Consider the following 13,921-nt stretch of genomic DNA (forward strand, 5'->3'; position numbering starts at 1 on the left):
CTCAATCAAAATCTGGCAAAACATTCAGTATTTCTAGTCATTGGCCATCAGCTTAACTTAAAACTGAAGTTTAACTTTTGAGTTAGAACAATGCAGGTCTGTGTGTGTATTCTTGGGTTTGCACATCTTAAAGTATGCGCAAGTAAAAGTTAAGTGTGAGAGAAAGCTGGGAAAGCTGTGTCAAGAACTGTGCTTCAGTGTTCTCTGTGTTACGAGATCTGCTGAGTTTGTCAGGAGCAGAATAGGAGCTTGACCTTCAGTTTTCAAGTAAAGTAACATCTTTCTCAATGTTTTATGTTCTTCTCTTCATAGAATGGTTTGGGTTGGAAGGGACCTTAAAGATTATCGGGTTCCAACCCCCCTGCCATGGGCAGGGACACATTCCCATAAGTCAGGTTTTAGCTGTTAGCTAGATATGTATAGTCACTTAATGCATTAATTTTTTGACATTTAAGTGGAAATAGAGTAGAAATTCTATTGTGTGCCTTTAGATGCTTTACACCTCTGTTCCTTGATGTCTTTACACATAATTATATCTCAAGGATCATTGAGTGAGTCGTAACTGCTTTTTCAGTGTTTCCTTTTCTTTATTTGTAAACCATACCTCCTGTTCGTTCTTCATCCATGTTCAGTATTCTGCTTGGGAAACGGTTTATTTTATCTAGCTTTGTCAGCGTACTAGCTTTAAAGGCTTGATAAATAAGAAACAAGTGCTTGATTCTTTTAATGTTGTTTGATCCCAAAGAATTAGGGTGTAAATGTAACCTTTTTTTCTTCATATGTTCGCTTAATTAAGTGCTCTTATGGCATATTATTCATATTAACTCCAGGTATAGGAAGCATAGCAAAATGATCTTAATTTGTTCAGAGCCCTCAAGAAAATAATACCTGTCCCTGACCGCTAAAAGAACAGTTGTAATGCAAAAAAATCTGCTGTTTTCAGACTTGTCTTTGAGTGTTGGCTTTAGTGGTGCCTTCCTCAGGTGCCAGTAAATACGAATGGTGGCTTCTTACTTGGACATTACCCACTGTCTCATTTATTAGAAAAGCGGTTATGTCAGATTTCTTCAAAGGCACAATTAAAATACTCTGGGAAAATAAGTTTAGATTCCGTTTGGTCTCTGCTAGCTCATTGAGAGAGAACAGATTGGCTAAAATGATTTGTGTTCCCACAGGTGAAAATTTAACTACTTCAAACAGCCTGAAGCTTTTTTATGTGAGACTTGCAAGGAACACCAGCCAGGTGACCAGTACGGTACCTGTCTGGCTATCTGGCCCGTAGTGCGCTCTCTGTTGCTGTCAGTAATTTCGTATTTTGCAACCTGTCAGTATTGTTAAAGAGGAAACTGAATGAGACCTTCCTTTGCAAATATCATCTATTCTTTTTTATGAAATAAATAGTCTTCCTCTGCTTCTTCCCCTCAGATTCTGACCACACACAGTGTTATGCACCTGTTTTTTCAATATTTTGAACGAAGGTGCTCTGTCAGATTCTGCTGTCAAATACTGAAGTAGATGCAATAAAGAAAAATTTATATTTACAGGCTTTCTGATTCCAGCTAGTGAAGAAGCTTTTACTTACAGTGCGCATAATTCCAGTGTGAATCATCTTGTTAGCTTATTACTTGCTGAAGTGAGACAGTGATCATACTTTTCATGCTAGTCAAACACTGTCAGTATAACAGAAACCATCAAAGCTTCCTTTTGCAAAGCCGGTTTTGCAAAACCTTTATTTAACAAGCCTGCTGCCTGTAGTGGAATTTGAAAACACATGCAATTGTGAACTAAGACTTCCTAGGAAGTGGATCCTTATAAGTGGTGATGTATGCTTTTGATTTTGGTGTATCAAGTAGGTTACAGTCAGAAGGAGCTTTGCTTTAGAGCTTTTCTTACAGACTTCATGGCAGAATGTTGCTTTCTGTAGCCTTTCGCTGCTTAGTAATGTGTCTGATCTATTTGTGTGATGATGCTGCTGATGGTGTGAAAGGCCCAGCTGCACAGTGTTATGGGATGCAATAGAACGATACGATATTGCTGTATGATGGAATGATTTAATTTCTAAGTAGGTGTTTGCTATACCCCTTGTATGATTGTGTGACTGAGCACGCTAATTGTTGAGTGACTAGGTAACACGTGAGCGTATTATAGTGAAATATCTAAGAAGCAGGTATATTAAAAAGAAAGAAAAGAAAAAAGAAACTGTTGTTAAGAGGGTGAAACAACAGGTCTGCTCATGCACGTAATATCAAAAGAAAGGAGCGTAAAGAGCAGTGAGAGAGGATAGAGATGTTATAAACGTAGGTGATATGCTATCAGTACAGGGAGAGAAAGATTGGTACCTGGCTTCGTGATCTTCAGTACTGGGCCCGAATGTTGCCAAGTCAGTGGGCAGCCCAAATCAAGTTTTGGTGTGACTGTGGGCCTTCTGGTATGGCAGTCATCCATTATCCATTTTTAAATAAATGTAAACAAAAATCTACTGTATGAAAGACTGGCACTTTGTGCCCTGTGGCTTCACAGAATCCTTGTTCGTAAAGGTTGTTGATTTGGAGTCCTGATGCTCAGTTGTCATATTGAATGTCAGTTCTGTGGCTTCAGTTGTCAGATCATGGGGCTGTGCTTGCTGGTGAGAAATGTGAGCTGGGAAAGATGAGGTATTGTCAGCGATTTGTACGTCAGAAACAGGAGGTGCCTGAACAAGTGGATCGGCATGGAGTCACTTGGACTGGTCAGTGGAAGTCTAATAGTTGTGGAGGAATTTTAAAATAAAGCAGTACAGCTGCCCCAGCGGTAGCATGCAAGCTTATGAAATGGGCTGCTGTCATCTCAGGTGCAGGAAAATAACTGGAAAGTCTCCCTGGAAATAAGACTGAAGCAACTAAATGAACCTGTTACATTGGAGGCTAACTGCATAATTTCTGGATTTAACCACAGAATCAGACCATCTTTTTACACAGAATCTTAAAAAATGCTGCTGAGAAGTCCAAGTGATTGAGGAGTAAGAGCTGAAATACTGTTTTACAATGAGGAAATGGTAAAGAAAGGGAAATTTTAAACCAGGGGTGAATGGTAAACAGGGTGTGGTAGAGGCAGGACACAGATCTGGTTGCTAGCTGTTGCTGTAGAAATAGTACTATGTGCGGTTAGGGTAAGCTAATGTGGACATGTCTAGTTGTACTGCAATGCCAGCTTTGTTTTCTTTTGATATATGTTATTGTTAAGACAAGTATTGGCACTTAGGAAGGATCGTGACCTTGGACGTGGAGGGCTGGGATGGTACCAAGGTCATGTTGCCTTGGATAGTAGCGAATGTTGTGGCATTGACCTTTTCCTCTTGTAGGAAGGCCAGTAGGTTATGAATTTAGCTACATGGCTGATGATGTGTTAACTGTTACAACTGCTTATGGAAGCTCTGAAGAGAACTTAGCCCTGTGCTTTCTTTTAGTGCAGTGTTTTCCAGTCTGTCTTTCAGTTCTAGGCCCTTAAATGTTTTCTGATTAAAGTATGGATGCCTGTGTAGTAAATGTAAACCTGCTGACAGTCTTGCTTCTTTTCAGACTGTAATTTAATCCGTTAATAGACTACTGTAACCATCCACAGGGTATGGGATGTAGCTTGTGCTCTTCTGTCTTTGCCTGCAGTTGAACTTTGCCACATTCTTGTCACCTGATGATTTTAATTATGCAAAGTGGGCTGGCTGTGTTCTAGAGTATAGTTTTTTTTAGGAAAAGAGGCAGTCTTTCAATGGTTTAATGTTGATCTCACGGGAAGCTTTCCTTGAGCTTGACGGTGTTGTGTTCAGTGACTTGTGCTGGCAAACCAGGGATGTGCTGCATCATGTATCAGTCCTAGCATTTTATGGTGTAGGTTTTGTAGACTTGAATTTTAAGAATAACATAAATTTATGAATAGGTGCTCATGATACTTGCTAGATTTTTGTGAAGTTCTGATCTGCTGTAGATGGAGAAGAGACACATTTTTGCCATTGTGATTTAACTAATATTTAATGAACTAAAGGCTGTGTACATTAGTAAATACAATTTTGTTGCAACTCTGAATTTGCCTTTTAGTAAGGGTTTATTAACTTTATAATGAGAGATTTTATACAAGTAGATCTGAGTGATTTGTGATACATACGAAGAAACTCTGTTAGTTTTCTCCCCTCCTTTATTTAACCCGAGAAATAGCAAGAATACTGCATCTGGTTGGCCTGATCTTTCTAGAGAGTGTGTCTTGGAAGCCGTGTGGAGGGAAGAAGGTCTCTCAGGATCTTCAGTAAAAACTCTCTGAGTAGTTTAAGCCAATTTACTTTTCACATTAAAACCTGCCATTTCCTGATAGGTGCTGATAATAAGTAAACAAAATCCACTCCAAAACCTTAATTAGTTTGTTCCATAATATGCTGGCTGCAGGTTCCCACCTTTATGCTTTCCTATCAAGTACTAGGGAGAGTGTCACAAATACTGACCTCATCTTCATGACAATTCTTACTCTGCTGCAGTTTGTCCTTTTCCACTCTAGGTTCAGTCATTGATTGTGTTTAATTTAGGGGAAAAATCATTCAAGTCTGCTCAGCATGGCAAAGATGGCTCTGCAGAGTAAGGAGACTATAAGCCATGATCTTTGGGCCAGGAGAATGTGATTTAACTTTGAGCAAACTAAAAAAAAAATGTTACTCTTTTTCTACAGGTGAAGTTCTAAAAAACTTAAATAAGTTCTACAAAAGAAAAGAAATCCAAAGACTAGGAGCAGAAAATGGATTAGATGGTAAGAAAATGTCCTAAGATTTATTTAATTTTTCATATCTGAAATCTGTTTTCATTCAGGTATGATATTAGTTAGATCTGTTCTTTATGGGTCTCACAACACTGCTTGTTTAGGTTGTCTTTGTCACTCAGTTCAAATAACCTTTGTGTTTACTTGTAATATCTCATATTTAGGTATTTAATGGACTACTTCTGTGTTTTGTTGGGTGCTTATTCGATTTTGTGGCCCTAGTCACATTCACTTTGTTCCTTTTTTTGTGTTTGTTCTTTGCAGCTCGCCTGTTTCACCAAGCCTTTATAAGCTTTAGGAAGTATATCATGGAATCCAGTTCTGTGAGTGCTGATTTGCATATTATTCTCAATGATATATGCTGTGATGCAGGCAAGTATCTGGAGTGCTCGTAAAATAAAAAATATGCATTTTTTTCATAACCTTTATGCTTACCTGTGTACCTGTGGAACCCCTACTGTGCTGTAAAATGGGTTAAAAATCCCTGCTTCTTCTGAAGGGGAAATAAAAGAGGTGGAAGTCTTAGCAAGAAGCAGCCTGATGCTTTATAGCATCGGTTTCTTGCTGGAATGAAAACACTACCGTTCCATTTATTCCTCTTAAAAATTCGGTGGTCACTAGGGGGCACTTCGAGAGCTTTCTCCTGGCTGGGTGGCTTTAAGTATCTGGGAACACAGCTCCGTGACTGTGCTGTTTCTGTGTGGCAGGGAGAGAAGTGAGTGTTGTTTGCTTGGTGACTGCATCGTGTGTTATAATCAACAGCACTTAACTAAGAGGTGGTGCTAGCTGGTAACAGCAGAAACCGCTTCCTCCACAGTTTGAGCTGCGGCATAGTATGTGTATGTGTGGTAATTTGAAGGTTACAGTAGCCATTAGTTTGGTCTTAAAATGTAAACCTGTAGATTTTAAAAGTTTATTGTCTTAGGAAATTTAAAGTATCTGTTTGATATTAGTTATGCATACAGTGTTTCACGTGATTTCCTCATTCCCACTCATTATTTATTTACATGTGAGCATCGTTTACATATGCCTTAAAACTCTCCTATATAGGAGTGTAAAGGATTCTTTATTGTGGCAGTTTTGAAGTCGTTTAGTTGAGTTTTGCTTGTGCAAATATGATAATTGGAAAATACCACCGTTCTTAAGTTATTTAAATTTTTCACGGTAGTTTTGATTCATTGAATACTAATCCACAGTTTCCAACCAAACAAACCACTGCTTTTTTGTGTGTGTTTGATAACAATTTTTTAGATCCAGATAGTTCTTTGAAATTCTATGAGAGCTGGAGTGTGACCTGAAATGAGACCTTTGAGGCCATGTGTCTATTCTGCAGACATTTGGAAGAGTGAACCTGGATGATCTCTGAGTTGATTTTTCTATCTTTGTGTTGTCACCTAAGGGTTGGAGACTTACAATTTTGAACCAGAATCCCAAGTCTTAGTAGCTTAGGGAAGCTGCAAACTATTATATTTTTCTCTGTTTATTCAGAAAAGCATTTGAGAAGCTTTTGTTTAATTCTAAGCAGCACATGAATTTAGGAAGAAAAGGCTAAGATCTTCTTAGGACAGAAAAGTTGGTTCTCATCCAGCTTTTCCATAGCTTCTCATTTTATTTAGAAGTTCTCTGGATATGTAGGCTAACCAGAGTGAATATACTGAAATGAGATTTTTCCACACCCCCCCAGTTATATTTGTATTACGGTGCTTAATGAGTCTGTGTACTCATGTCAGTTTACTTCTCTGCCATTGAGATAATTGCTGAACCTTGTAGAGAGCCAGAATTTGAAAGAATTATGTGTGTGGTGGAAGTAGTAATTTTTTTTTAAAAAGTTTATTATGACGATACCTTCAGACAAGCATGAAAATGTTCTTAAACGAGTTTGTCTTCTAGGTCACGTGGATGACCTCTTTCCATTTTTCCTGAGGCACGCAAAGCAGATCTTTCCGATGCTGGACTGTATGGATGATCTGCGCAAGATCAGTGATTTAAGATTGCCGCCCAACTGGTCAGTGTGTTCAAGTGGTTGCAGTGTTTTCTTTTCTTAGTGTCATGGAATTTCATAGCCTGTGGACTTTATGATGTGTAATTGTACTGTATTTTCCATTCAATTTCTCTGTTTTTAGGCAAATTTGTGTCAGAAACTCTTATCTTTTTTTTTTACAAGATATATTGCAATCAATTAAAAGGAAAAAAAAGATTATATCAGCTATGAATGTTGCTGAGTTGGTACTGCCTTTCCAGAAAGCTGTCTTCTGGCTGTATCTGTGTGGGAGGTAGCACACCAGAACATTAAAATGTTAATATACCCAAAGAGAGAGACCACAGGAATGAGAATTCACACAATGTGTGAATTCCACTCTAAATCTTTGAAAGCATTGCCTGATTTAGAAGATGAATGTATAAGACATAGTAACTTTCTTATACTGCCTATTTAAGAACTTGATCTTTGCTTTCAACACACATTAAAAAGTCTGTTAATGTAAATGTTTAAGCTAATTTGCAATTTCCCCTCAGTCAGTATCCAGAATACCAGATAAATGTTCAACAGATCTGCTTTTTTGTATATGTTTTAGGTATCCAGACGCCAGGGCTATTCAGAGAAAGATAATATTCCACGCCGGTCCTACAAACAGTGGAAAAACTTACCATGCTATCCAGAGATTTTTGTCAGCAAAATCTGGAATATACTGCGGTCCGCTCAAACTTCTGGCTCATGAGATCTTCCAAAAGAGTAATGATGCTGTCAGTATGTTAAATTACTTACCCACACCCTTAGTAAGCATCTTGTGAATGCGTGTTTGTAAAGTTGCTTGGGGTAGTCCATGAAGCAGTGTGCGTGAACGGGTGCCTTTGCTCTGCCGTAGCGTCAGCTCATGTGAATACCAGCTGTGCATTCTGCCTGCAGAGTGGAACACCATTTCCCCAAATGGAGCATCACTTTCCACAAAGTGCATGCCTGTATGCAAGATTCTCTATAACCTCTCTCCATTTTCCTGTAATTCTTCCCTCCCTGGGTTTAGCCAGATTCTATTAGCTTTTTCAGTGCGGAAACCGTGGCTTCTTTCGCCTATGACCTTTATTTTAGCATGTACATGAGAAATTGCCTTCTGCTTCAGTGTTTAAATATATTTAACTCAACCATCTAATAAAGAGTTCTGCAGCTTCAGATGTGTTGAGTTGGAGAGCAGTGCCCTATATCAGGTCCCTAGAGGAAGCTTTCGTTAGCACATTTTTTTAACTGTTTCCAGCATCTTTTGGAAGGCTCCTTACCCGTGTCTTTGCTGCTGCACGGAACCATACCAGTTCTGAAGCGTTAAAGTAACACATCAGATGTTAATGCAGCATAGTGTCTACAGTAGTGTTTACCAAATGATCTTGTGGTTGCCCTTTTTTCATAGGTCTGTGATTTAGAATCTAATTCCTATTACTGGTTTATCAAAGCAAAACATAAGAAAGATTGGCTTGTCCTATGAGAGATCTGTAACATGCTACCAAGTAGTGAATGTGGATACCATGTAATGATGTTTCTTGTAGTAGTTACTGCACATGTAGTAAAGTTACTGCTCGTTTTTCGCACCTGTTTAGTGTGAGTGATGACTTTTCACTTGGCAGCTCATAGATGGTAGGTGGCCCTTGAGGCTTAAACAGGGCTTCCTGCGTGGCTGTACAGGTGGCTGTAGACACGGAAGGAGCAGCCATCTCTCTGAGATTCAGCGAGTGTAGAGCTGGCAGGGGGTGGTGGCCCTTGCTGTATCTCACACCTCATCCTCAAGAGCTCTTGCTGTGTGAGTGTAAGGCAGCAGGTGAGACACCCAACAGGGCAATCACCAAATGCAGTGGAGGAGGCTGGAGCTTGCAAGGCTCCTTCACTGCTGGGCCGTGCCATATGAGCCCTTGGTATGACAGCTCTTCTGACGGTTCTTTTGTTGTGGATGTGACAGCTCCGAAATGCTCAGAAGAAGATGTAATCTCCTGCAGGAGCAGGGGAGGGCATCTAGTTACACATACTGCCTCTTTCTTCATTATACCCTCCAGCTTGCTAGGACTTAAATACAGGGCACAAGCCTCTGAACGCTGAGAAGTTATTTTCTGGATAGCTTCCGTTACTGTCTTAGAAGCTACTTTAAGAAACTCATTTTTTTACCCCTTTGGAAATGGAATTCTGTAATATTAAAGAAACTTAACATGCGTTTTATGAATTCCTTCAGAATGTGCCATGTGACTTGGTGACAGGAGAAGAACGTGTGTATGCCAATGAAGATGCCAGACCAGCTCCTCATATTGCTTGTACCATTGAAATGTGCAGCACTAATACGCCTTGTATGTATACATAATTGTTTCTGTCATATCTGTGGTGTCTTTATGTGTATTATTGCTTGTACTCTGAAGTAGCTGAGCTATTCCTTTTCACTCTTATTTGTACAATTTCTGAACTATGTTAGAGCTGTTAATAAAACATGGATCACCTCAGAATAGCTTTTTGGTGGTAGAGGATTAACTTGATTTGAGCAACCTTTTTTAGAAAGCCTTCGAGTTCCTTCCTGTGTTATACTACTGTTCTAGATGCTTTTCCTTGGTGCATCATATTTTTCTTTTTTGTTTTAAGATGAAGTTGCTGTCATTGATGAAATTCAGATGATCAGAGATCCTGCCAGAGGGTGGGCTTGGACAAGAGCCCTTCTAGGTAAGCTTGTTCGTGTTGACAATGAACTAGTTGAATTTTATGTGCCATTTATAGTCAGATTAAAGCTTAGCAGTCAGTATATTCATAAGTGGTTACAATATGTGATGTAGAATAAAAGCAAGTATTGTTTTGTCTTATGTCTTCTCACAGCAAGTTAGAGAGGTACTCTGCCTCAAAGGATTTGTCTGTACGGCAGCAAGTTACCTGACATGTTTTACTTAATGAACGTTTTTTTTTCCCCTCTTTCTATTCTGACTGCATTAGAGACCTGTTCGTAATTTTAACGGGTCATGCAGAAAACAAAGCTCTTCGGTTCTGCTGTGGTTTGGGAGTTAGTAAAACAGTAGTAAATAAAACATACTCAAAGCTTTGCTCCATTTGTTCAGTGATTGAGGGTACCTCTTGTTTTGTCTGAGAAGGTGAAACAAGGTATTAGCTGTTCTGATTATCATACTAATGGATTTTCAAGCATGATTTGCGGATAGGAGATCAAGAGCAGCTCTAGGGAGGTAGCGTATTGTGGGAGAGGCTTTAGGTATTAATTTGGGATGCTGAAGGAGGTGAAAGACAGTCCTCATTGATGTGTTTAGGAAGCAAAATGTAATTTTTGGGTAACTTAGGTCAGCTAAAACTACTGTTGTCTATAAATATGTAACATTTTGTGTTCTGTTTCACTGGATCTTGTTCAGGACTCTGCGCGGAAGAAATCCACGTTTGTGGAGAAGCTGCTGCTATTGATTTGGTGACAGAGCTCATGTACACTACAGGGGAGGAAGTTGAAGTAAGTTTTCTAATGTTGTAAAGTTATGGACAGAACATCAGGTTCTCCTTGCTGGAAAAAAGGCAAAAATTTAGGGTCTTCTGGGGGTATCGCTGGTCAAAATTGTTCTTGTAGGTGTTCTCATTAAAATGTTTCTCAATTCCTGTAAACCAAAGGAAATGTTGCAAAGTTGTTTTGATGTGGGTGTGTGGTTTTTTGGTGTTTTGTTTGGGTTTTTTTCTCCCCAAGTTTTGCTGAGGTTACTGGATCTGTTGAAAGCTATTCTCTATATGATGAGGAAAGGAGTTAAAAGAGCTAACACCTCCAGAAGAAAGTGATTGAAAGATGTCTAAAACTGTGATAAATTGAATTTTTTTCCTTGGGAAGATTCCTTTGTGAAGAGTGTTTCAAAATATAAAATTTGGTCCTAAGAAAGTCCAGCCTGCATGATTTCCTGGTGAATTGGCTGCAGCTTGCGTCATGAGGCATGTAATTCTGAACGAGGAGGAGTTACAGCATTCAGATGACTGAGTGAAAACAGACTAATTTCTTGACAGAACTGCTACATAGTCTGTGTAGTTCTTTTCTTCAATCTAGTTTACATGTAAAAATACATAGTTGTTCTGTTTCTTGGAAAGGCCATATAGTTCTCAGCCTGGGAAGAGCCGCAAGTATGCAAATGCGTAAGGTGTATGTTGCCTTCCCGGTAGTTATCCCTTCAGGACTAAGAGAGGTCCCTCGGTGTTAGCATCAATTGTGATAGTAACCATGCTGGCTGATATTCCACAGGATTTTTTCATGTAAAAGCTTACTATCTTTGACAACTCCTTTGTTTGTAGGTCCGAAATTACAAGAGACTCACTCCACTGATTGTGCTGGATTATGCCTTGGAATCTTTAGACAACCTCCGTCCTGGGGACTGCATTGTCTGTTTCAGTAAGAATGACATTTACTCTGTCAGTCGACAGATTGAAGCCAGAGGATTAGAATGTGCTGTCATATATGGCAGTCTGCCACCAGGTAAAGCACTCCGCCTTTTATTTTGGAGGGAATGTTCTGCTTCTTGCTGCTTTCTTAGAAAAAATGAAGCAGTACAAGTTTTCCTAGTTTTGCATCTCGTGTAATTAGAGAAAGTAATCAACTTCTGTTGACTGGTGTCTTAATCTTGGGATTAGACCTTTATTATGTACTTAATATTGATCTTTAGATAGACGTCATTAAATGAGGTCTATCCACAGCTCAGGGAACGATTTAAATCCCTCCTGTCCCCTTCCCCCAAAACCTGCCAAATATCACTCTGGTTTTTCTCAGCCTATTATAAAGGCATCGAGGTTAGTGATACATTGTCTTTGTTTTGTCAGAAGAGTTGGCTATGCGAAGTGTTTTGGCATTCTGTTTTAGGAACGAAGCTTGAACAGGCAAAGAAATTCAACGATCCTGCTGATCCATGCAAAATTTTAGTTGCTACAGATGCAATTGGAATGGGACTCAATTTGTAAGTACTTGGAACAAGTTATGGTATGTTTGTTTTTTGTAGATGCGATAACCGTCATTCTCGTGTTTCTTCCCAGTGTGACTAATTTGGCTAGATATCTGCTATGTCTAGATAACACGGTACATGCGTTTTAATTGTAAAGTAGTGATCAATTTGATTGGGTGGAACTAAGCTTTAATTTTAAGACTGATTCTAAGAATTAAATGGCTCACTTGACCTAATTCTCTGTGATAGTAGGCACTGTTCAGATCCTTTTGATTCACTGGAGTCAGATATGCGAGGTTGCCAGAGTGTCAGTTTCTTTCATTTCTGAAATGTAGAGCAAGTTCAGTCCAGTTGAGATGTGTTTTGTTGCTGAAGGCGATGCAGTCATGTTGCTATGAGCTACTGAGGCAGGTAATGGTGAATGGATTGGGATTCTGTTAGAACACGATCGATGTGGGTAGGGGTGATGATTCTCCTGCGACTGACCGGTAGTCTTATGCTGTGTCCATAAGTAGTATCTGTGGTCCTTTCATTTATAGAGGAGTGGGAAAAAGCTTAAGAAAAAAAAAAAGGCTTTCATTCTTCTGCTGTTGGTTGTATGTTGGAAATAATCTGCAAAAAGATTCCTCTTTGTGTTTGTTCAAATATTTCAGGTGTATAAAAAGAGTAATTTTTAACTCTATAGTAAAACCAACTGTCAATGAGAAGGGAGAAAAGGAAATAGACTCCATTACAACCTCTCAGGCTCTGCAAATCGCAGGCAGAGCTGGCCGTTATGGCTCATCCTTCCAACAAGGAGAAGTCACTACAATGCATCACGATGACCTCGTGCAGCTGAAGGAAATTTTGAATGAGCCTGTGCGCCCTGTGAAGGTGAGAGGCTCGGTACACAGTTCGTGCAGACATGCTCCGGAGCTGTTCTACTGTGTTCTGATGGCAAATTATTTTTCCTTGCATCTCTTCACAAGTCAGTAATAAACATGGATTGTGTCATGCTGAATATATGTCTCATTTGGAGGCTTGCAATGTTTTATTTGTATGGAAGCTGCGCTCTTAAGAATTAAAAGCTCAAACACAAAAGTTCTTGAATTCCAGATATGTGTGCTAAAGAAACTGGACTCTGTAGGGTGCTTTGGTTTCTTGCATTTTGTTTTTCTAGATCTTGTTTCTGATGCACTAACTTAAGAACAATACTGAGAATTAATGGAAATGTTTTGTCTTCATTTTCCCTTTAGGCAGCCGGCCTACACCCTACTCCTGAGCAGATAGAAATGTTTGCTTACCATCTCCCTGATGCCACTTTGTCCAATCTAATTGTAAGGCTGATAAAAATATTACCTTCTGCTTTAAAAATTAAGCATTGCTTAGCGTCACTGCTTTTGTACGAACCTGCACTTTGGGAACATAACAGGCAGCCTTGTGTGTCATCTCTTACCAGTTGGATTCTTCTCTCTACCACAGAAGGGACTGCAAATGCATTTAGGATGCTTAACTTTTCTGTGCTATAATAAGCTTGAAAGCTGCTGAAGTGTGTAAATATTTTACACGTGTTGAAGTGTGCAATAACCTTTTCATTTCACCTTTCCTGTATTTTAAATGTGGATGTTTTGTTCTGAGGTGGAAAATGTTAGATATTGAAATTTTGATAAATTTTGGGGAAAATTCCAGGGTAACTGGGCTGGTCATGTCAGATTTCTGTACATAGGAGCCTGGTTCTGTGAACTTTATGGTAAAACAGAGTCTGCTTAACTTTTGAGAAAACACATTTTGTGGGATCTACTTGATCTCATCATTAGCTGGACAGTAGAATTTTTGGAAGTGCTTAAACCTTTTAAAGTAGAAATTAAGCTTCCAATGCTGTCTTTAAAGGTTTTTAGTACACTGAGAAATTCTTAGCAGCTTTCATGGATTTAAATGCGTGTTACTGTTCTCTGCTGATGGGCTGTTATGTAGCGAAGTGTATGATTTCTAACCTTGAGGTAAAAGATTATACTTGGAGACCTCCTGGAAGACGTAGGCTGGTAGGCTAACAGCATGTCTTTAAAATGTTGCTGTTGAGAATTTCTGGGCTAGCATAGAAGTGTTAAGATGAAAAAACCCATGTTAATGTTGATCTCTTAAGCATTCAGTCACATATTTAATTAAGCTCAGCGTTTCGTAAAAGAGCTATTAAAAAAATCTGTCGATGATTTACACTAGAGAAATAATGTTGGGGGCCCAT

At 39.1% G+C, this 13,921-nt stretch overlaps 1 protein-coding gene across 1 annotated transcript in view; it reads left to right on the plus strand.

Moving 5' to 3' along the window:
- The first annotated feature begins 4,616 nt into the window (after nt 1-4,616).
- Nucleotides 4,617-13,921, plus strand: part of SUPV3L1 (suppressor of var1, 3-like 1 (S. cerevisiae)) — a 12,267-nt gene continuing 2,962 nt past the window's right edge. Inside the window, exons 1-11 of the mRNA XM_010150543.1 lie at nt 4,617-4,767; nt 5,041-5,148; nt 6,667-6,781; nt 7,350-7,518; nt 8,985-9,096; nt 9,383-9,460; nt 10,150-10,241; nt 11,060-11,240; nt 11,622-11,715; nt 12,354-12,573; nt 12,936-13,016. Of these exons, the coding sequence (XP_010148845.1) occupies nt 4,617-4,767; nt 5,041-5,148; nt 6,667-6,781; nt 7,350-7,518; nt 8,985-9,096; nt 9,383-9,460; nt 10,150-10,241; nt 11,060-11,240; nt 11,622-11,715; nt 12,354-12,573; nt 12,936-13,016 (1,401 nt within the window). The remainder of the gene's footprint in view (nt 4,768-5,040; nt 5,149-6,666; nt 6,782-7,349; nt 7,519-8,984; nt 9,097-9,382; nt 9,461-10,149; nt 10,242-11,059; nt 11,241-11,621; nt 11,716-12,353; nt 12,574-12,935; nt 13,017-13,921) is intronic.

Source organism: Eurypyga helias, unplaced genomic scaffold (assembly GCF_000690775.1).
Source record: "Eurypyga helias isolate BGI_N326 unplaced genomic scaffold, ASM69077v1 scaffold9564, whole genome shotgun sequence".
Taxonomy (NCBI): domain Eukaryota; kingdom Metazoa; phylum Chordata; class Aves; order Eurypygiformes; family Eurypygidae; genus Eurypyga; species Eurypyga helias.